General features: G+C 47.2%; 1 protein-coding gene across 2 annotated transcripts in view; it reads left to right on the forward strand.

The window, feature by feature from the left end:
* The window catches only part of miga1 (mitoguardin 1), a 121,341-nt gene that overhangs the window by 30,445 nt on the left and 66,365 nt on the right, over positions 1-24,531 (forward strand). For both annotated transcript variants that reach the window (XM_078218967.1, XM_078218966.1), the window contains exons 5-7: positions 1,783-1,919; positions 10,163-10,286; positions 24,045-24,142. In XM_078218967.1, the coding sequence (XP_078075093.1) occupies positions 1,783-1,919; positions 10,163-10,286; positions 24,045-24,142 (359 nt within the window). The remainder of the gene's footprint in view (positions 1-1,782; positions 1,920-10,162; positions 10,287-24,044; positions 24,143-24,531) is intronic.

Consider the following 24,531-nt stretch of genomic DNA (forward strand, 5'->3'; position numbering starts at 1 on the left):
CCTGATCTATGGGCACCCGGTGTGGAGGGTGGGGGTGGGAGCACTGGGGAAGGAGGAGGACCTCCTCGTGAACCTGCTCCTGGGCTTGGCCAAGCTTGCCATCAACTGGTCCAGGCAGTGGGTGACTGAGGGGGTCGTCCGACCCATCTACCGCGGCCATATTCGCAGCTGGGTATCCCTGGAGAGGGAACATGCGGAGTCCACGGGCACCATCGAGCCTTCTGTGCACGACGGGCACCGCAGGGACTGGGTTTTTTTTAAATTCAGTAGTGGGACATGGGCATTGCTGGCTGGCCAGCATTTATTGCCCATCCCTAGTTGCCCTTGAGAAGGTGGTGGTGAGCTGCCTTCTTGAATCGCTGCAGTCCACGTTCTCTGGGTTGACCCACAATGCCGTTAGGGAGGGAGTTCCAGGATTTTGACCCAGTGACTGTGACGGAACGGTGATATGTTTCCAAGTCAGGATGGTGAGTGGGTTGGAGGGGAACTTGCAGGTGGTGTTCCCATGTATCTGCTACCCTTGTCCTTCTAGATGGAAGTGGTCATGGGTTTGGAAGGTGCTGTCTAAGGATCTTTGGTGAATTGCTGCAATGCATCTTATAGATAGTACACACTGCTGCTACTGAGCGTCGGTGGTAGAGGGAGTGAATGTTTGTAGATGTGGTGCCAATCAAGCGGGCTGCTTTGTCCTGGATGGTGTCAAGTTCCTTGAGTGTTGTTGGAGCTGCACCCATCCAGGCAAGTGGGGAGCATCATTGACCCCTTTAATCATATTTTGATTTAATGTTTAAGTTTCCTTTACGCTTTGTTTTTTCTTTCGGGCAGTTCCCCTTTAAGGGGCTGTGCTCCTTTCTTTGTCCCTCAGTTTGTTTAACTTAGTTTAATTGTTTTCACCAAAAGGAAAGGTTGAGGAATAAAGTTAAAGTAAAGTTTATTTATTAGTCACAAGTAAGGCTTACATTAACACTGCAATGAAGTTACTGTGAAAATCCCCTAGTTGCCACACTCCGGTGCCTGTTCGGGTACACTGAGCTTGAATTTAGTATGGCTAATGCACCTAACCAGTGTGGCAACTAGGGGACTTTGGACTGTGTGAGGAAACCGGAGCACCCGGAGGAAACCCACGCAGACATGGGGAGAATGTGCAAACTCCACACAGACAGTGACCCAAGCCAGGAACCAAACCCGGGCCCCTGGTGTTGTGAGGCAGCAGTGTTAGCCACTGTGCCACTGTGCCGCCCATTAAAGTTTATTTATTAGTGTCACAAGTAGGCTTACATTAACACTGCAATGAAGCTATCATAAAAATCCCCCAGGTCGCCACACTCCGGCGCCTGTTCGGGTACACTGAGGGAGAATTTAGCTCAGCCAATGCACCTAATCAGCACGTTTTTCGGACTGTGGAAGGAAACCGGAGCACCCGGAAGAAACCCACGCAGACACGGGGAGAACGTGCAGACTCTGCACAGACAGTGACCCAAGCTGGGAGTCGAACCCGGGTCCCTGGCGCTGTGAGGCAGCAGTGCTAACCATTGTGTCACCATGTCGCCCATAAATGTTGGCAAGGGCACTGAGGAGAATTCCCAGCCCTTCTTCGAATGGTGCTGCAGTATCCCTCCCCGGAGGGGAGCCGTGACCCCAGGTTGATAACTGATCTGCGAAGCGTACTTATATAGATGAATGCTTTCTCTCTCTGGTATCTGCTGTTCTTTTTAAAATTTCTCCACGGTTTGTGCCAGTAACAGAGATGCTGCTGTTCCTCTGACTCTCGCCCCTGTGTAGGTATGGAGCTGTTTGAGGAAGCGCTCCAGCGATGGGAGCAGGCTCTGTCCTTTCGCAGCAGGCAGGCAGAGGATGAGTTAAACTGCACTGCTGTTAAACTGGGGGCAGGAGACGCCATTGCAGAAGAAAGCGTGGAGGTAAGGACTCGCCACTGAGAAGGTGACATGAAACATTAAAGATATACATTAACGATTTTAAAGAAGGAACTGAAGGCACTGTTGTTAAGTTTGCAGATGATACAAAGTTATGTAGAGGGACAGATAGTATTGAGGAAGCAGGGGGGCTGCAGAAGGACTTGGACAGGTTCGGAGAGTGGACAAAGAAGTGGCAGATGGAACACAATGTGGAAAAGTGTGAGGTTATGCACTTTGGAAGGAGGAATAGAGGCATAGACTATTTTCTAAATGGGAAATGCATAGGAAATCAGAAACACAAAGGGACTTGGGGGTCCTTGTTCAAGATTCTATTAAGGTTAACGGGCAGGTTCAGTCGGCAGTTAGGAAGGCAAATGCAATGTTAGCATTCATGTCGAGAGGGCTAGAATACAAGAGCAGGGATATACTTCTGAGGCTGTATAAGGCTCTGGTCAGACCCCATTTGGAGTATTGTGAGCAGTTTTCGGCCCCGTATCTAAGGAAGGATGTGCTGGCCTTGGAAAGGGTCCAGAGGAGGTTCACAAGAATGATCCCTGGAATGAAGAGCTTGTTGTATGAGGAATGGTTGAGGACTCTGGGTCTGTACTCATTGGAATTTAGAAGGATGGGGGTGATTTTATTGAAACTTACAGGATACTGCAAGGCCTGGATAGGGTGGATATGGAGAGGATGTTTCCACTAGTAGGAAAAACTAGAACCAGAGGGCACAAACTCAGGCTAAAGGGACGATCCTTTAAAACAGAAATGAGGAGGAATTTCTTCAACCAGAGAGTGGTGAATCTGTGGAACTCTTTGCCGCAGAAGGCTGTGGGGGCCAGGTCATTGAGTGTCTTTGAGACAGAGATAGATAGGTTCTTGATTAATAAGGGGATCAGGGGTTATGGGGAAAAGGCAGGAGAGTGGGGATGAGAAAAATATCAGCCATGATTGAATGGCGGAGCAGACCCGATGGGCCGAGCGGCCTAATTCTGCTCCTATGTCTTATGGTCTTATTAACGTGGAGCGACCCGGAGTTACTCGAACACTGGAGAGTTTTGTAACTGGGCAGTGAATTCACACATTATGGCCTGAATTTTGCAGCACTCGCGGACCTGGAAGGAGGCGCGAAATGGCCGCGGAACGCAATTTCACACTGACTGGCCGACTGATGGGCAGCCAGTGAGAAACACGAGCTGGGAAAGGCTCAGTCACTGCCAGGACAGAAAGAGGGTGGGCCCTGAGACAAGGGGGAATGCCTCTAACGCCCTCAGGACGACAGCCGCTGCGAAGCTGTCTCAGGATGTTGTACCTATTAAATCTCAATGGAAAAACGCAGCCAACAGAAATCCCAGCCCCCAGACAACTTCTTACATTTTATTTCATCCCTGACATTTCACCCGACCCTGGATCGAGTTGTAGCTAAAACGTAAATGCCCCCTTGCCAATAGGCCCGCCTGCCAACTGTAGAAATAGGCGGGCCACGTAAAATACCTTTCAGATGGCTCGTTAATGAGCTTAATTACCCACTAGATTGTTGATGGGCCTCCCTCCGACTTCCATATGCACCCACCGGCTGAAATATCGCACATGCTTTCCCAAGCAATGTAAAATTCTGGTCACTATCACAAAGGGAGGTAATGGCCTAGTGGTATTATCACTAGACTATTAATCCAGAAACTCAGCTAATGTTTTGGGGAGCTGAGTTCGAATCCCACCACGGCAGATGGTGGAATTTGAATTCACTTTAAAAAATCTGGAATTAAGAATCTACTGATGACCATGAAACCATTGTCGATTGTCGGAAAAAACCATCCAGTTCAATAATGTCCTTTCGGGAAGGAAATCTGCCATCCTTGCCTGGTCTGGCCTACATGTGACTCCGGACCCACAGCAATGTGGTTGACTCTCAACTGCCCTCTGAAATGGCCCAGCAAGCCACTCAGTTCAAGGACGACTAGGGATGGGCAATAAATGCTGGCGCAGCCAGCAGCCAGCAACACCCATGTCCCAAGAATGAGTTAAAAAAAAAATACCTTTTGCAACCTCAAGATGCCCCAGAGCAGAGCAAATGGAGAATTTTCAAATGGAGAATTTTCAAATTGTTGTAATGCAGGAAATTCAGTGGCCAAATTGGGCACAGCAAGCTCCCACAGACAGGAATTTGATAAGGACAGGATGGCGATAGTGATCTTCATTGACAGATGACTATGGTCCAGGAAACTGGGAGGACTGGCCTGCTCTGGGGATCTTTTACATCCACTGGGTTTAACGTCTCTTCCAGAAGAGGGCACCTTTGACAATGCAGCACTGTCTCAGTACAGCACAGGAGTGGCAGCCTAGTAGTTGTGTTCAAGTTACGTGAGTGATACTCAAATCCAAGACCTTCTCCCTTTGGCGAGAGTGTTACCAACTGAGGCACAGTGGACGGTGGAGCTAGATCTTGTGGATTAGGTGGATTGGTGATGGTAAAATTGCCCCTTAGTGTCCCAAGGTGTGTAGGTTAGGTGGATTGGCCATAGTAAATGTATAGGTTATGGGGTTAGGGTTTAGGGTGGGGGGAGAGGGAGAGGGCTGATCGTCCAAATCAATAGCCCAATCCTGCTTTCTCCCCATAACCTTTGATCCCATTCGCCCCAAGTGCTATATCCAGCCGCCTCTTGAATACAGTCAATGTTTTGGCATCAACTACTCCCCTGTGGTAATGAATTCCACAGGCTCACCACTCTTTGGGTGAAGAAATGTCTCCTCATCTCCGTCCTTAATGGTCTACCCTGAATCCTCAGACTGTGACCCCTAGTTCTGGACTCCCCCACCATCAGGAACATCCTCCCCTGCATCGACCCTGTCTAGTCCTGTTAGAATTTTATAAGTCTCTATGAGATTCCCCCCCTCATTCGTCTGAACTCCAGTGAAAACAATCCTAACCGAGTCAATCTCTCCTCATACATCAGTCCCGCCATCTTAGCTCAGCAGCAGGACAGGTGCTCAAGTGCATTTTGTAGGGTATGGTCAGATGTTAGTCAAAAAAGCTGTAAATTAATCTCCAATATGAAGTATGGTCACACCTCATTAACCCCTTCAGTAGGTAAATAAATCAGGCAGATGAAGGATATCAGTGGATGTCGTTATGTTCTCATACACACCAATAACATTTCAAAGGACACCCAAACTTCCATTTAGTAGCTGAAAGAATGACACATTTGCTGTTTTAAAACTTTTACAGTAACAAATGACTAAAAACAATACTGCGCAGAATTTTCTGATTTGTTTTTCAGTGTTGTCTTGGGCAGGGGAAGCGGAGAGCATCCTGCCCGCCTCCGTGCTGGCTTTTCCTGCTGTACTTTTAAACTCCAAAAAAAAAATGGAAGGGGCGAGTCCCACAACATCATGCTAGTGGGCAAGCTCTGTCTGAACACATCCCCCCCCCCCGCCATCGCCAGCAATGCGGGCTTTTGAAAGATCAGGGGGTCAATTTAAAGAGCGCCCCGATTAAAAAAAAAATAAAAGCACCAATGCCACACGGTACCCCTCCTCCCCAGAGAACCGCCCCCCCCACCCACCCACACTGAAACAACCCCCCCACATCATGAACATCCCAAATGGAATCCCCCCCACCACCCCACCAGCAGTGTCTCCTGAGAGAAGGGGGCACTCCTGGGGGCACTACCTCATCCAGGGTAGAGCCAGGGTACTGCTCAGGTGTGGCTATCTCTCCCTCAATACTGGGGTGGAAAATCTCCACTGACCAAACAATTCTTTTGTAGGCAACTTATACTTCTAAATCAGAGACATTCTCCTTATTCCCCTTTTATACCTATTACCCATCGCACTGTCCACATGGAATTACATTCCTTATAGGAAGCAATCCACAGTTGCTCCTAGCCCAAAATTAATTTCCATATCTCCATTTTACCGAGTAGTAATTTCGAGTGACCATTTTCCTCAGGCTTCAGAGAGTTCCTCTAATCCACCACCAGCAGTAAATCCTGTTCCAGTGATTCTTCTTTCCTCTAGCATGCCAAGACAAATCTCCCGGAAACCTCCTCTTAGAAAGCTAAGGTAAGCATCTCTTCGACTGGAGAGTCCATTTCCCTTCCACATCTGGCTGTGGCAGCTCGCAAAGCCAAGCAGCCTCTTCCCTCTGCTGTCGACAGAGAATTGCTCTCTGTCTGAGATATTCATCGATTTGTAGGGAAGCCTGTAACCTGATCGCAAAAAATAACTTACTCTGTCCTTAGCCCTCTTCCCCAAGCCAATGTGAAATACATTAACATTGTATCTAGGTAGAAATGCTAATTAACTAGCCTTGACCTCAACTCCCATTCCTTTTAGAAGTAGAGTGACAGTTTATAACACACATGTTGATGCCCTGGCACCTTCAACACCCTTCTGGGACTTTGGAGACTCATAGGCTATTCATTACAAATTCAGAGACTCCTGACATTGTCTCCAATACCTTGCACCTTCTCCTCAGTAAAAACTTCTAAGTCTTCCTTTGATCTCTAACAATCAAACTACCCAGGTTTACTGTCAAGCAAGACTGCAGAATAAGTCAGATGACCCCTTCATTCACCCGAAATTTAAAGCTACGATCCCAAAATATAATAATTGTATAAACCTCACAGTTATAGAGTCATAGAGGTTTACAGCATGGAAACAGGCCCTTCAGCCCAACTTGTCCATGCCGCCCCTTTTTTTTGAAACCACTAAGCCAGTCTCAATTGTCCACATTTGGCCCATGTCCCTCTATACTCATCTTACCCATGCAACTGTCCAAATGTTTTTTAAAAGACAAAATTGTACCCGCCTCTACTACTACCTCTGGCAGCTTGTTCCAAACACTAACCACCCTCTGTGTGAGACAATTGCCCCTCTGGACGCTTTAGTATCTCTCCCTTCTCCCCTTAAACCTATGCCCTCTAGTTTTAGACTCCCCAACCTTTGGGAAAAGATGTTGACTATCTAGCTGATCTATGCCCCTCATTATTTTATAGATCTCTATAAGATCACCCCTCAGCCTTCTACGCTCCAGAGAAAAAAGTCCCAGTCTATCCAGCCTCTCCTTATAACTCAAACCATCAAGTCCCAGTAACACCCTCGTAAATCTTTTCTGCACTCTTTCTAGTTTAATAATATCCTTTCTATAATAGGGTGACCGGAACTGTACACAGTATTCCAAGTGTGGCCTTATCAATGTCTTGTACAACTTCAACAGGACGTCCCAACTCCTGTATTCAATGTCCTGACCAATGAAACCAAGCATGCTGAATGCCTTCTTCACCACTCTGTCCACCTGTGTACCAATAATTACTCGGATTTTCACACAACATTTAACAATGTGACACTTCCTTTCAAAATAAAGGCTGGTTGACAATTGAATAAACTGGTTTGAAAATTTCTGAAGCTTTAAAATAAGAAAGGTTTGCATTTCTTTAGCACCTTTCATGAGTTCAAGATGTGCTTTACAGTCAATTAAGAGAGTTGGAAGTGTAGTCAGCATTGTAAGGTAGGAGATACGGCAACCAATTGTACACAGCAAGCTCCCACAAACAGCAATGTGATAATGGTCCAGAAATCTGTTTTTAGTGATGGCCATGACTTTTTGAATACTTCCATGGGTTCTTTTATGGTCACCTGAGCGGTTTAACTTCTCATTGGAAAGTCAACACATCCAACAGTGCAGCACTCCCTCAGTACTGCACAGGAGTGCCAGCCAGCATTAAGTACTTGACCCAGTGGTTGGCGCTGCTGCCTCACAGCGCCAGGGACCTGGGTTCAATTCCAGCCTCGGGTCACTGTCTGTGTGGAGTTTGCACGCTTTCCCCGTGTCTGCGTGGGTTTCCTCCGGGTGCTCCGGTTTCCTCCCACAGTCCAAAGATGTGCGGGTTAGGTTGATTGGCCGTGCTAAAATTGCCCCTTAGTGTCAGAGGGATTAGCAGGGTAAATACATGGAGTTATCGGGCTCGGGCCTGGTGGGATTGTTGTCAGTGCAGGCTCGATGGGCTGAATGGCCTCCTTCTGCATTGTAGGGATTCTATGACTCAGTGGAGTAGGAGTTGAATCTGTGATCTAAACCTGCAACCTTCTAACAAAGGCAATAAGTGTTACCAACTGTGTCATAGCATACACCTTTTGAAAATGGAAGCTAATGACAAATATTTAAGACTCCAGCTGGGGTGCAAACATAGTGGAATTCTACAGGAGTGTGTTTTAAACATCTTGGAGGTTACCATTGACAATAAACTAAACTGAACCAGCCATGTAAATATTGTGGCTTCAAGAGCAGGTCAGAGGCTGGGAATTCTCCAGTGAGTAACTCGCTGACTCCCCAAAAGCCTGTCCACCATCTACAAGGCACTTGTCAGGGGTATGATGGAATACTGTCCACTTGCCTGTATAAGTGCAACTCCAATAACACTCAAGAAGCTCAACACCATCCAGGATAAAGCAGCCCCGCTTGCTTGGCCCTCTATCCATCACCTACAACATTCACTCCTTCCACCACCGATGCACAGTGGCAGCCGTGTGTGCCATCCACAACATGCACTGCAGCAACTCACCAAGGCTCCTTAGGCAGCAGCTTCCAAACCTGCGACCTCTACCATCCAGAAAGACAAGGGCAGCAGTCACATGGGAACACCACCACCTGCAAGTTCCCCTCCACAACACTCACCATCCCGACCTGGAAGTATATCGGCCTTCTTTCACTGTCACTGGGTCAAAATCCTGGAACTCCCTAACAGCACTGCGGTATACCCACATCACATGGACTGCAGCGGTTCAAGGAGGCGCACCACAACCTTCTGAAGGGCAATTAGGGGTGGGTAATAAATGTTGGCTGAGCCAGCAGCTCCCACATTCTGTAAACAAATAAATACAAAATGACTGGTGTTTGCACTTTTCGTAAATAATTGAACATGGAATGTCTAGTATTATAATATTGAAGGTTTGTGGAGAATTAATGCATTTTAATGTGGATAAGTGAAAGACAATGCATGTTTGGGACAGGAAGAGTGAAGCATATCCACAATGTATGGGGCCCATTAGCAAGAGTGGGAGAGAGCACTTAGATACAATTACTGGCTGCTGCTTGAATCAGTGATCAAACTGGCTAATCTGGCATATTTTAAATGTCAAAGTAAGTTACATTACCTCCGAATTCAAGTTGCTTCACGTACAGTATCCTAACCTCACAAAGAGAGCGGAACATGGAGCATTTCGTAAAAGGGAAAAGAAACCAAGACTTTTCATTTATAAAGCACTTTGCTTATCCTTGGGTCAGGCCAAAGGGTTTTATTAGCCAATCGAAGTTAATTAGTTAAATTAGTTTTAAAGTGTTGTAACTGTGGTGATGTAGGAAGCACAGCAGCCAATTTTCACACAGAAGCTCCGACAAACAGTAGAGATAAATGACAAGTTGATTTATTTTTAGTGATGTTAGTGTTCGAGCCTAAGTAGATTTGTAAAGGGCATGTCATGTATAACACTGGCATTTTTTGAAGTGATAATTAAAATATGGGAGCAACTATGGATCTGAATTTTATGGACTGGAGTGATGTTAGGAAGCATTTCTTCACACAAAGGGTAGTGGAAGTCGGAAACTCTTTTTATGGTCTACTCTTTTCCGGACTGAGGGATAGACATTGAACCGGACACTGGGGAACTCTAATGCTTTTCATAGAATCATAGATTCCCTGTAGTGCAGAAGGAGGCCATTCAACCCATCAAGCCTGCACCGACAATAATCCCACCCAGGCCCGACCCCTGTAACCCCGCATATTTACCCCGCTAGTCCACCTGACACTAAGGAGCAATCTAGCATGGCCAATCAACCTAACCCGCACATCTTTGGACTGTGGAGGAAACCGGAGCACCTGGAAAAAACCCATGCAGACACGGGGAGAATGTGCAAACTTCACACAGTGACCCAAGGCTGGAATCGAATCCGGGTCCCTGGCACTGTGAGGCCAGTGTGCTAACCACTGCACCACCCTCTTCTTTGGAATAGTGCTGTTGGATCTTTTACATTCTCCTGAAAGGGTGGAGGTGGGGGGTCCCAGTTTAACATCCCACCGTCCACCGTGTAGGACCCCTGCAGTGGCATTTCAGCCTGGATTCTGAGTTCATGACAGAGGAGTGGGGATTGAATTTGTTGACTGCCTATGAATAAGCTGAGTTACAGGCACATCCTAGAAGGCCAGCATTGTTCCGTGGGTAATGAATCCATCTCTTCTTGCCTCAAATAGGACATCATTAGTGCAGAATTCATACACAAGCTGGAGTCCCTGCTTCAGAGGGCTTATCGCCTGCAGGAGGAGTTTGAAGCCACTCTGGGTGCATCTGACCCAACTTCGCTTGCGAATGACATTGGTGAGTCTGTATTTGTCTAAGTTATTTGTACTGTTACGATGCAGAGGTTAATCTCCTTTACCTCACTTTGTAATGTGGTAAAAGTGTTTGGGAAGGTATTAACTGTTCTCCATTCCCATTTCGAGCTTCATTAACAGAAAGACCTGACACTCGCTTTAAGTGAATAATTAACAAGTTATTTATTTAACCAACCGGGAACTTTAACTAAACAAGTAACATAGCAATTAAAGTGAGGTTCGACTGGAGCGCTGTTCAAATAAATACAAGGACCATTCATTACCAGAAAATAGTAATATTAACTTAGTCTCAAAAAATATACAGACAGGTTTTGTGTGTTTGGGGGGAAAAAACCTTTGGAGTTCTTTTGTCGATGTCATTGTCGGTAAACTCCTTCTGATTTCATACCCTTCTGATAGATAGATGGAGAGTTCACTAAAGAGATATTTTAAGCTGGCAGAGGGCAGCTCTTGTCCTCTGTACATGTTGAGAGGTGGCAGCTTTTCAGTGCTGCTTCCAGTGAACTGAACTGATTGAACTGAGCTCGACTGAAGGCAGGCAGTTGGGTTCCTATTTTTATAGCTCTGATGACATAAGAACATAAGAACATAAGAAATAGGAGCAGGAGTAGGCCATCTAGCCCCTCGAGCCTGCCCCGCCATTCAATAAGATCATGGCTGATCTGACGTGGATCAGTACCACTTACCCGCCTGATCCCCATAACCCTTAATTCCCTTACCGATCAGGAATCCATCCATCCGCGCTTTAAACATATTCAGCGAGGTAGCCTCCACCACCTCAGTGGGCAGAGAATTCCAGAGATTCACCACCCTCTGGGAGAAGAAGTTCCTCCTCAACTCTGTCTTAAACCGACCCCCCTTTATTTTGAGGCTGTGTCCTCTAGTTTTAACTTCCTTACTAAGTGGAAAGAATCTCTCCGCCTCCACCCTATCCAGCCCCCGCATTATCTTATAAGTCTCCATAAGATCCCCCCTCATCCTTCTAAACTCCAACGAGTACAAACCCAATCTCCTCAGCCTCTCCTCATAATCCAAACCCCTCATCTCCGGTATCAACCTGGTGAACCTTCTCTGCACTCCCTCCAGTGCCAATATATCCTTCCTCATATAAGGGGACCAATACTGCACACAGTATTCCAGCTGCGGCCTCACCAATGCCCTGTACAGGTGCATCAAGACATCCCTGCTTTTATATTCTATCCCCCTCGCAATATAGGCCAACATCCCATTTGCCTTCTTGATCACCTGTTGTACCTGCAGACTGGGCTTTTGCGTCTCATGCACAAGGACCCCCAGGTCCCTTTGCACGGTAGCATGTTTTAATTTGTTTCCATTGAGATAGTAATCCCATTTGTTATTATTTCCTCCAAAGTGTATAACCTCGCATTTCTCAACGTTATACTCCATTTGCCATATCCTCGCTCACTCACTCAGCCTGTCCAAATCTCTCTGCAGATCTTCTCCGTCCTCCACACGATTCACTTTTCCACTTATCTTTGTGACCTATCCATTTTCCTACACCAGGATTGGTCTGAGGCTGTCAACAACAGCAAATTCAAATTTGATTGGGGTTCTGATCGCTGAGTGTCTTCCTTAAACTGATAGGCTATCAAAATACAAAAGCCTGCAAAGCCTGTTACCAAGGCAACCCTGATGCTTGGTCCTTGTTACAAATGTTGCAATCTATGTACTCTGTATTTTAAACATTCAGGCACTGAACACAAAACTAGCTTTTAAAGGGACCACCCTTCATAGGCTCAACTTCACATCAGTATAATCCACTGCTTGACTGTGCAATTGAAAAAGTACTAAAGCACCATTCTAATACATTCCTGTCCAGTCCACCACTTTCCCTTATTCATTCACGGGATGTGCGTATCGCTGGTGTTTGGAACAATGTATATAGCTTTAAGTTTAAGTTATATTTTGTATTTGTGTGTTAAGAAAGGTGAAACCTGGGTCAAGTTTAATTTAAAGTTTTTTTTTTGCGAGATGGATGCCGGTAAGTCTCGGGCCCAGTTTGTGGACAGCATTTTTAATTATGCTTTACAACTCTTGATGTGAAGAAATGGATTACCAAGGTGCTAATAGTTTAGTGAACTAAAGACAGGGGTCCAAAGACACAAAGAGAGATAGGGAACCACAAAAGGGCTGGCAGTTAGTGTGTGTATATCAGAGAGTGCAGGCACAGTGGTTAACACTGCTGCCTCACAGCGCCAGGGACCGGTCATTCGGCCTCTGATCTTCGGGTAAGCGTTCTCCAAGGCGGCCTTCACGACACACGATGGCGCAGAGTCGCTGAGCAGAAACTGATAGCTAAGTTCCGCACACATGAGGACGGCCTCAACCGGGATGTTGGGTTCATGTCACACTATCTGTAACCCCCACAGCTTGCCTGGACCTGCAGAGTCTCACTGGCTGTCCTGTCTGGAGACAATACACATCTCTTTAACCTGTCTTAATGCTCTCTCCACTCACATTGTTTGTATCTTAAAGACTTGATTAGCTGTAAGTATTCGCATTCCAACCATTATTCTGTAAATTGAGTTTGTGTCTTTATATGCCCTGTTTGTGAACAGAATTCCCGCTCACCTGAAGAAGGGGCTTAAGGCTCCGAAAGCTTGTGGCTTTTGCTACCAAATAAACCTGTTGGACTTTAACCTGGTGTTGTTAAACTTCTTACTGTGTTTAGCCCAGTCCAACGCCGGCATCTCCACATCATGTTTGCCCCATAAACACAGTGACTACAAGAGCAGGTTAGAGGCTAGGAATACTGCGGAGAGTAACTCAACTCCTGACTCCCCAAAGCCTACCCACCATCTACAAGGCACAAGTCAGGAGTGTGATGGAATATTCCCCACTTGCCTGGGTGGGTGCAGCTCCAACAACACTCAAGAAGCTTGACACCATCCAGGACAAAGCAGCCCCGCTTGATTGGCACCACACCTACAAACATCTGCTCCCTCCACCACCGACGCTCAGTAGCAGCAGTGTGTACTATCTACAAGATGCACTGCAGCAATTCACCAAAGATCCTTAGACAGCACCTTCCAAACCCACGACCACTTCCATCTAGAAGGACAAGGGCAGCAGATACATGGGAACACCACCACCTGCGAGTTCCCTTCCAAGCCACTCTCCATCCTGACTTGGAAATATATCACCGTTCTGTCACAGTCGCTGGGTCAAAATCCTGGAATTCCCTCCCTAATGGCATTGTGGGTCAACCCACAGCACGTGGACTGCAGCGATTCAAGAAGGCAGCTCACCACCACCTTCTCAAGGGCAACTAGGGATGGACAATAAATGCTGGCCAGCGACACCCATGTCCCACGAATGAATTTTTAAAAATTGTCATTTACAAGTTGCATTTTTACTTGATAATTGAATGCACCTACTCTCTCCCTTCAGGGCCAGTAACTCCTCCAAGCCAATTCTCCAGCCTTTGGTGGATTGCCTTGTGTTGTTCCGCCTCCTCACCCGTAGGCTGCAGTTCAGACTGGGTGTGGTCCCTGACCTAGCCATGTTTGTCACTAGCCTTTGCTGCCATGTTGAGGGAGTGCTGCACTGTCAGAGATGCTGCCCTGCTGGTGAGACTCATTACCCAGGCCCTGTCTGCCCTTTCAGGTGAACTATCTCACAGCGCTACTGAAAGGATCAGGGATGTCCTTCCCGGGACCCTGGCCAACATTCATCCCTCAACAAACACTGATGTAAATGCCTTAAAGCAAAATACTGCAGGAGGTGGAAATCTGAAATGTTCGCAATGCTCGTTTGATCACGCAGCATCTACGGAGAGAGAAACAGAGTTAATTGAGGGACATCTCCAGCCTCCCAGCCATGTGATCCTTGACGGTGGGAGGTGGCATGCGGCTTGCTGGTGGCTGGATCCTCTGGTCCCGCCGCTGTCAATGGGATTTCCCACTGATGTCACCCCACACCATTGCGAAACCCGCGGGAGGGTGCGCTGCCTGCGGGACTGGAGAACCCCATGAACATGAACGGCTGGAGAATTCCCCCGAATGTTTTGTCAATAATGTTTAGTCAAAGCAGATGATGCGATCATTTTTAAAGTTTATTTATTGTCACAAGTCAGCTTAGGTTAACACTGCAATGAAGTTACTGAGAAATCCCCTAGTAGCCACACTCCGGCGGTTGGGGTACACTGAGGGAGAATTTATCACGGTCAATGCACCTAACCAGCACGTCTTTCGGACTGTGGAAGGAAACCGGAGCACCCGGAGGAAACCCACGCAGACACGGGGAGAACGTTCAGACTCCACACAGTGACCCAAACCGGGAATCGAACCCGGGTCCCTGGCGCTATGAAGCAGCAGTGCTAACCATGTGCCACCATGCTGCACATTTAGTAATCACGGTGGGATCTTGCTGTGTGCAAATTGGCTGCATAGGAACAAAAGCAGACCATTCAGCATCTTCAGCCAATCATTCGGATCGTGGCTGATTTGTGTCTCGACTCCACTCACCCGGTTCGACATTCCTTCTGTAACAATCATTTATCCATCACGGTTTGGAAATTTTCAATTGACTCCCAGCTTCAGTTGCTTCTTGTGGGAGAGAATTCCCAATTTTCAAGGGATGGCATGGCGGCCCAGTGGTCAGCACTTCTGCCTTGCAGCGCCAGGGACCCGGATTTGATTCTGGCCTGGGGTCGCTGTCTGTGCGGAGTCTGCACGTTCTCCCTGTGTCTGCATCCTCCGGGTGCTCCGGTTTCCTCCCACAGTCCAAAGATGTGTGGGTTAGGTTGATTAGTCAAGCTAAATGGCCCCTAAGTGTCAGGGTAAATATGTGGGGCTACGGGATGGAATTGTTGGTACAGGCTTGATGGGCCGGATGGCCTTCTTCTGCACTGTTGGGATACCATGATTCTATCAGTGTTACTGCATTGTCATTAAAATACTTTGCTGTCCTTGAGGTGGTGAAAAGTGCTACATAAATGAAAGGAGACTTTCTTTCCTTATCTTTTCTTTGTCAGCTTATTGATGAAAAGCATTGACAGCTCAGCAGAGGGCAGCAGTGATCCCAACTCACCAGACTGCTCGCATTGTATCATAGCTCAGTCTCCAGGGAATGGAGGGGGAGAGGACTAACGGAGCCATATTTAGGTATTGGCTGCCTGCCTTGCATTCTTCCCTGTCACCTGCTGTTTAAGCTCAGTAGACGGGCTGTAGGCTGCAAACCCCACGGGTCTCACTGCGCGAGACCGCAGAGACTGACTCAGGTTTATTATTTGTGGCCTGTGATGAGGCTTCCAGCTGCCGCCTTGTCAGTTTTCTCCTGTTCTTTTCCAATTCCCGGTGGAATTTATAATCCAGCATTAATCAGCATCTAGCTGCCTCACAGCTCCAGGGACCCGAGTTCAATTCCTGGCCTCGGGTCGCTGTCTGTGTGGGATTTGCACGTTCTCCCCGTGCCTGCGTGGGTTTCCTCCGAGTGCTCCGGTTTCCTACCGCACTCCAAAGATGTGCGGGTTAGGTGGACTGGCCGTGCTAAATTGCCCATTAGTGTCCCGGGATGCGTAGGTTAGAGGGATTAGCGGGGTAAATATGTGGTGTTACGGGGATAGGGCCCGAGTGGGATTGGTGTTGATGAAGACTCAATGGACTGAATGACCTCCTTCTGCACTGTAAGGTTTCTATATTCTATATCTAAATCTGTATCTAATTAACAGAAGGAAATAAAAACTTCCATTTATGTAGCATCCTTCGCACCCTCAGGAAGTCCTAAAGCTCTTTGCAGTCAATGACAAACTTTTTTGAGCTGTTGTAAATCCAAAAACACCGCTGCCAATTTGCACACAATAAGCTTCTCGGAATGATAATGTGATGGTGACCAGTTTTTAGGTTCTGAGGGATAAATATTGGCCAGGATACTGGGGAGATATCCTTGCACTTCTTTGTAATAGTATTGGATCTTTAACCACGGGAATTACAATCGTCGCAGCGCACATCTTTGGACTGTGGGAGGAAACCGGAGCACCCGGAGGAAACCCACACAGACATGGGGAGAACGCACAGACAGTGACCCAAGCTGGGAATCGAACCCCAGGTCCCTGATGCTGTGAGGCAGCAGTGCTAACCACTGTGCCACCCTGCCGTGTGAACCAGGTGCAGATGTGCAACCGATCCTGGTGCCTTTCTGGTCGGTGGCCGGACTTAGAGGGAATAACTGGATCATCTGTTTTGGGATGCCGGCCGAAGGATATAAATCCAGGGCTTTAAGAAGCTGAGGTTTTTAGGAGGAACGAATGACGGAGGGAGTTCCGCAGGCTGGAGGGGCCTGACGAAGGAATGAGTCTCAAATGTAATAAAACTGTCAGACCTTTGCTGTGAGGAGGAGAGGCTGTTGTGAAAGGAGACATAACTCACTGAAAGCAGGTTCCAGCATAATCTATCATCTGGACGTCAGTAGGGGAGATATATCAGAGAAGGCCAAGATAACTTCCCGAAGGAAGCAGTTTCACTGCAATGATGTCTGGATCTGGGCAGCTGGAGCAGGCTGCATTATCCACCACACTTACTCCAATAGCATGGAGGATTGCTGGACTTGGACAAGAGCTGATGAACGTACTGAGTGATTTGGCTCTCTGCCCATTGTCCTCCTCCAGCGGGCGAGTTTCATTTCTTTTAAAGCACAGTTAGCTGATAGCGACTGTTGCGAGTCGTCAAGTGGTGTGAATCAGGGAGACAGAGACCCTCGATAACCAGAGATGAGGGATTAAAACCTGAGCAGTGGGTGATCAGATAGCCTGGGCCTTGGTTGTGTGGTCCCTGCTGCCGTGGGCAACATTTTTCTGCTGTTGGTGCACGACGACAGCACAGAACCTTAGTGAGTGGCCTTGTGGATAATAAAGAGCTGAAGACGAAGCTCGGAGATATTCTCCAATGTCCCCACCGCCACTGCCAGTGAGGATGGAGAGCGTGGCGCTCGGTCAAATCCCCGTTCACTGCGGCGGGAGCGGAGAATCCTCACCGCGAGCGAGGTCGGAGAATCCTGGCCAAAGACTCTCTCTCTCTCTATTAACCTTTCCACACCCTGACTTGGCATTGGTCAGACTTTCATCTGTTTCTGTAGTTAATAATTCCTGGAACTAGTCTGTTGCCAACGGCTTATAGCTTGAGAGGCATTAAACCTCCACACAGACAGCCATCGGAGGCCGGGATTGAACTCGGGTCCCTGGCGCTCTGAGGCAGTAGTGCTAACCACTGTGCCTCCCTAGACATAAAGACTAGGAACTTTAAAAAAAGAATGCATTGGAAATAACATTCTAATTTTGGGGGTGTGTACGAAGGAATTGTAGCAAGTGTAACCTTTTGTAATAACTACACGGAGGCAAAAGTCCCATCATGTAGTTACTTTATTTACACCGTACATCTGTACACAGCCAGCTCTCCAGTTGCTCTCTGCTGAATGCAGGCTGAGAGTCTGACACACCTGCTTTAAATCGGGAGCATGAGGCTCCCTGATTTAACCATCAATTAGGACAGTTCATTGTCTAGCAAGCCAACCTCTTTAGCCTGGCTGAAGTCATCACACCTTTCCTCTGCATTGTAAAAGTGGCCACCTTCAGGACAGGAGAAAATGGGAATGGAAGAGAAACCGAATCAGTAACAAAATCCTCCCTAATATTTTAATAGCGCTGCACTTTGAAACCCTCCAAAACACTTTGGAAGACCAGCTGATGCACAGAGAGCTCTCCCAAATACCAAAAAGATAGATTTAGGAGTAGGATGAGGCCTTCCAGCCCCTCGAGCCTGCTCCGACATTCTACACGATCATGGCTGATCATTTACCTCCGCTCCACTTATCCAATCTCCATATGGTTTGATTACCTTTTTACCCAGGAATCCATTGATATGGTTCCCAGTCTGGAGTGGAAAGGCCATCTGTCCCATCCTGTATGTAAGTGCCCACTCATGACCCATTTGCTGTGGCAATGGTGCCAATTGCACCATGTCGCAGCTGACAGTTTGGGCCTGTGCAGCAATCATATTTTGATTTGATTTATTATTGTCACATGTATTAACATACAGTGAAAAGTATTGTTTCTTGCGCGCTATACAGAAAAAGCATACCATTCAATGGGGAAGGAAAGGAGAGAGTGCAGAATGTAGTGTTACAGTCATAGCTAGGGTGTAGAGAAAGATCAACTTAATACAAGGTAAGTCCATTCAAAATTCTGACAGCAGCAGGGAAGAAGCTGTTCTTGAGTCGGTTGGTACGTGACCTCAGACTTTTGTAACTTTTTCCCGACGGAAGAGAATATGTCCGGGGTGCATGGGGTCCTTAATTATGCTAGCTGCTTTTCCGAGGCAGTGGGAAGTGTAGACAGAGTCAGTGGATGGGAGGCTGGTTTGTGTGATGGACTGGGCTTCGTTCACAACCTTTTCAAGACAGTTTCAAGAATGGATCATAATTTTTCATGCTGGGTTTTCTCATTTTTCCACCCTTAAAGAGTGACAATTCCTTGGACACCGCTGCTATCATCCAAGATGTTGCTTCTCATACACAGACATAGACAGTCAGCATTGAGTGGTAGCCTGCCTCACCTCCGCGTCAGCCAATTTTGGTTCAAGCCCCAATCTTGGACATTGGCATTCACTATTGGCTAACACTTTATTGAGGGATTGTCAAAGGTGCTAACTTTCAAATGAGTTATTTAGCTAAACACCTATTTGCCCATTAAGTCAGATCGAGTCATAGAGATTTACAGCATGGAAACAGGCCCTTTGGCCCAACTTGTCCATGCCGCCCTTTTTTTAAAAACCCCTAAGCTAGTTCCAATTGCATTTGGCCCATATCCCTCTATACCCATCTTACCCATGTAACTGTCTAAGTGCTTTTTAAAAGACAAAATTGTATCCACCTCTACTACTACCTCTGGCAGCTCTTTCCAGACACTCACCACCCTCTGTGTGAAAACATTGCCCCTTTGGACACTTTTGTATCTCTCCCCTCTCACCTTAAACCGATGCTCTCTAGTTTTAGACTTCCCCACCTTTGGGAAAAGATATTGACTATCTAGCTGATCTATGCCCCATCTATGTGAAAGATGTATTCTCAAAGCAGTATGCTCAAGAAATTTTGTTAAGTTCTCACTATCCCTTCAACCCCTAGGGGAGGCGATGGCCTGGTGGTATTATCATTAGACCTTTAATCTAGAAACTCAGCTAATGTTCTGGGAACCTGGGTTCGAATCCCACCACAGCAGATGGTGGAATTTGAATTCAATTAAAAAATATCTGGAATTAAGAATCTACTGATGACCATGAAACCATTGTTGATTGCCGGAAAAACCCATCTGGTTCACTAATGTCCTTTAGGGAGGGAAATCTGCCGTCCTTACCTGGTCTGGCCTACATGTGACTCCAGAGTGACAGTAATGTGGCTCTTAACTGCACTCGGTCCATAAATGCTGGCCAATAAATGGACAATAAATGCTGGTCAGCCAGCGATGCCCATGATGAATGAATTTAAAAAAACATTAGCAGAAAGAGATTGGCCTGGATTTTGTAGTCCATGGTAAAGGAATGGCTGTTAGACTTGTTGACAGTTGCCCCTAGGTATTTGAGCAGCAACTTGCTGTCATTGGCTGTCCGAAACAGGGCCACTTTCTCACCAGGAGAAACAATGACATGTGATCAAGGCAAACAGCAGTGTGACTTTTCAACCAATCAGATAGAAGTATGTTACACACTGGTACATGCCAGCTAAATGATCCTGGTTTACTCTTGAACCTGAAGTTGGCCTCAATCCTCAGTTGGGAACCCGGAAGTGACCACGGTGGGACCTCGGTCACAATCTCCCCGGCGATGGCCATTTAAGAAGCTGCTTCTGGAACAAGGAGGGCCTGCAGCGATATTGGACAGTGACTCTTCACTGGGAGAGCTAGATGCTGCTGAGATAGGCAGGAAACTGCGAGGGTGTTTGAAAATGGAGTACTCTCTGCAACAAGAGGAAGAATTGAAAACTGTGTGGGACCACAGGCCATCCTGTTCAGATCATAGAACCCCTACAGTGCAGAAGGAGGCCATTCAGCCCATTGAGTCAGATTACATTATCCAGACCCACTTCCCCCACCCTATCCCAGTCACCCCACAGATTTACCATGGTTAATCCACCTAACCGGTACATCTTGGGACACTAAGGGGCAATTTAGCATGACCAATCCAGCTAACCTGCACAGCTTTGGACTGTGGCTGGAAATCAGAGCGCCCTGAGGAAACCCACGCAGACATGGGGAGAAAGTACAGACTCTGCACAGACAGTGACCCGAGGCCAGAATGATTGAACCCGGGTCCCTGGCATGTGAGGCCCCCTGCCCCCCCCCCCCCCCGCCACCCCCCCTCACCCACTCCCCACCCCCCCGCCACCCCTCCCTCCTCCCCCCCCCCCCCCCACTCCCCCTCTACCCTCCCCCCAAGTCCAGAACTGTGGTCATCATATCTCACCAGCTTTGTGTCGGGGTGATCAAGTGGAGGTGCCTGCCGAGTTGAAACCAGGAAATATAAATTAATTTTAAATCATGGCCAGAAATCAAAATAATGCGAGGGAAAGAAAGATGGAATTAAGAGAAGGGTGTTGGGCTGGGGGGGTGGGGAGGAGGGGAAAAGAGAGAGAGAGACAGAAAGAAAATGTTTAAAAATTCACTTTTTAAACAGATCTGCAACAATAATTAAATTTTAACAGACTGAGACTCCATAATTGTAAAATTAAATTTCAGCCCCAGAAGTCATTATATGTGTTTCAATATGGAAACATAGAAACATAGAAAAACTACAGCACAACACAGGCCCTTCGGCCCCACAAGTTGCGCCGAACATATTCCTACCTTTTAGGCCTACCTATAACCCTCCATCCTATTAAGTCCCATGTACTCATCCAGGTGTCTGTTAAAAGACCCTATTGAGTTTGCCTCCACCACCACTGACGGCAGCCGATTCCACTCGCTCACCACCCTCTGTGTGAAAAACTTCCCCCTAACATTTCCCCAGCACCTTAAACTTGTGTCCTCTCGTAGCAGCCATTTCCACCCTGGGAAAAAGCCTCTGAGAGTCCACCCGACCTATGCCTCTCAACATCTTATATACCTAACCTGTCTGCAAGGTTCTGTCACAGCATAGCTTATAGAGAAAGTGGGTTAGCAATTTTTAAATCTCCAGGTTTAACTATGCCCTGTGTGGAGTCTGGAAGCTTCTGCTCAATTTATTCCATAGCAAGATGAGCACCATTAACCTTGTTGTTCACAGTGCAAAATTCAGGCCATCTCAGGCCAGAATCCTGCTGTGTTCAGAATTGCTCCTGTTTGTTTTACATATACCACAGTGACCACAGTTTGAGCTTAACCCTGGTTGATATTTCTTCCTCATCCAATATCACTGTAAGGACTTGGTCATTTTAAGGTCATTGCTGTTTGTGGGGGCTTGCAATGCACAATTTCGGTGCTTTGTCTCTTACATTGCATGGGGAGGCGATGGCCTAGTGGTATTATCACTAGACTATTAATCCAGAATCCAACTAATGTTCTGGGGACCCAGGTTCGAATCCCGTCACGGCAAATGGTGGAATTTGAATTCAATAAAACAAAATCTGGAATTAAGAATCTACTGATGACCAGAAAGCCATTGTCGGAAAAACCCATCTGGTTCACTGATGTCTTTTAGGGAAGGGAGTCTGCCTTCCTTACCCGGCCAGGCCTACCTGTGACTCCAGAGCCACAGCAATGTGGTTGACCCTCAACTGCCCTCTGGACAAGGGCAACTAGGGATGGGCAATAAATGCTGGCCAGCCAGCAAAGCCCATATCCCACGGATGAATTAAAAAAAAAGTGACTACATTTCAAAAAGTACTTAGGAAAAAGGAATTAGAAGCAGATGTGGACATATTCAGCTCTTCGAGGCTGTTCCGCCATTCAATCAGATCATGGCTGATCTCTCCCTGGTCTCAAATCCACATTAAACTCCATCTGCTAAATTTTGGCCCTTTCTCCTAGCTTTTCTGTATCCATCTGTAAAATCTTTATATCCTCTTCACTGCCTGCGTTCCCACCTATTTTAGTATCATCCGCAAGTTTTGCTATGTTACACTCTGTCCCTGCCTGCAGATCGTTTATATAGATTATAAACAGTTGAGGTGCGAAGACTGACCCCTGCAGCACCCTGCTAGTTACATTTAATTGGCTACAAAACCCTTTTGGAATATCCTGCAGTTGTGAAAGGCGCTATGGAAATGCAGATTGTCTCTGTCTTGCAATGTCTGGCTGGGCATGTTCGTAGCCTTTGAATTATGATTCTGATCTTTCAAATGGAGAAGCTTCTATTGAAAATTCTCCTCCTGTTTACGTGCTGCTAATATTGCAGAAGAGGTTGAACTGTCACAATATTAGGTGCCTGCCTTTGGAAAGTGGGAGAGTCTCCAACCTCAGCTGGTCACAGAGTTGATGTAACTGCAGAAGAATGGCGGATTTTGCCAAGTGATGCTTTCCACTCCTATTTTTAATCTGTATTCATTCGGCTGCCATTTCGGACAACCAAACGAAATTCAAAGACAACAGCTTGTGTTCATTCAGCACCTTTAAATGGGGAAACATTACACGGACCTTCTTGGGATAGGATAGAAACTTAGAAACTAGAAGCAGGCGTACGCCATTCAGCCCTTCGAGCTTGCTCTGCCATTCATTTTGATCATGGCTGATCATCAAATTCATTATCCTGATCCCCCCCCTCGCAACCACCGCCCCCCCCCCCCCCCCCCCCACCCATATCCCTTGATCCCTTTGGTGCCAAGAGCTATATCTAATTTCTTCTTGAAATCACACAACGCTTTGGCCCCAACTATAGTCTGTGAATGTGTGAATTCCACACACTCACCACCCTCTGGGTGAAGAAATTTCTCCTCACCTCAGGGTAGCCTCCCCCCACCCCCTAGCCGCCCCCCCCCCCCCTAACCCCAGCCCCCCTCACCCCTCGCCATCCCCCACCCTCTTGGTAATTGTCTCCATTCCCATCTGTGAATTGGGGTTGCCAACCCCCCGGGACTGGCCCAGAGATGAACCTCCGTGAACAATTCCAGGGAGGGAAAAACACATCACGGGCCAGTTATTAATCTCTGAAGACTTTCATTTGTTAGTTATAGAAAGCTTGGAGATGGGGCAGGAGAAGACTGTCTTTGACAGGGTGTGGCAGATACCATGAAACCCCCGAGGAATAGGTTCGATCAGAATTAGCAACCAAACATCGATGGGTTTCTTTTCAATTGGCTTCGAAGCCGTTATATAAATGCAAGTTACGGTGCGAGCTAGCTCTGATCTAACTGAAGGGCAGGAGAGGAGTGAGGGGCTGAATGGCCTCCTGTTCTCGGTGAACGTAAGAAATGTGCTGCAGTTTAACTCAGTAAGAAGTCTCACAACACCAGGTTAAAGTCCAACAGGTTTATTTGGAACCACGAACTTTTGGAGCGCTGCTCCTTCATCAGGTTTGCCTTCACCAGGGAACCTACCTTCACTCACTTGATGAAGGAGCAGCACTCCGAAAGCTAGTGGTTCCAAATAAACCTGTTGGACTTCAACCAGGTGTTGTGAGACTTCTTACTGTGCCCACCCCAGTCCAACATCGGCATCTCCCCATCAGGACAGTTTAACTCGCTCCACTTTGCTACTGTAAATGGCTCTTAAACACAGCTCAGATGCAACCTAATGGGCTACTTGTTCACTTTTACACAGATAGGGAGACCGACATCACTGTCAGAGACACTGACGACTTCTGCCTGAGGGACACCACCAGCATCGCGTCGACGGACTCTTTTGTCTCTGCGGCTGAGGTGGGTACATCACTGACACGTGTAGCACCTTGATACTGATCCTCTCTCCCTACATTAAAAAAGGTTTCTTTATCCCTCTGCCTTTGGGCAGGTAAATGTTTAAATGGTACTTTTATTCTTCGCCTCCATTTCCCACCGTTCCCCTCACGTACGTCCCCACCCCCACCTCCCATCCCTCCAATCTGGAGACACTGCGACCCTTTGAAGGGATGCAGCTGCTTATATCCAAGGATGCCTCCACCCCCTCCCCTCCCGGGTACCTCAGCTACACTGTCATTCCGCTCATTGCCTGTCAACGGCCTATTCCACCAAGCCAGAAGGTTCGTTACAGAGCACTCCTGTCCTCACCACTACCGGATAGTGAACAGAATTGAAGACCTGACCTCAGT

Source organism: Mustelus asterias, chromosome 8 (assembly GCF_964213995.1).
Source record: "Mustelus asterias chromosome 8, sMusAst1.hap1.1, whole genome shotgun sequence".
Taxonomy (NCBI): Eukaryota; Metazoa; Chordata; class Chondrichthyes; order Carcharhiniformes; family Triakidae; genus Mustelus; species Mustelus asterias.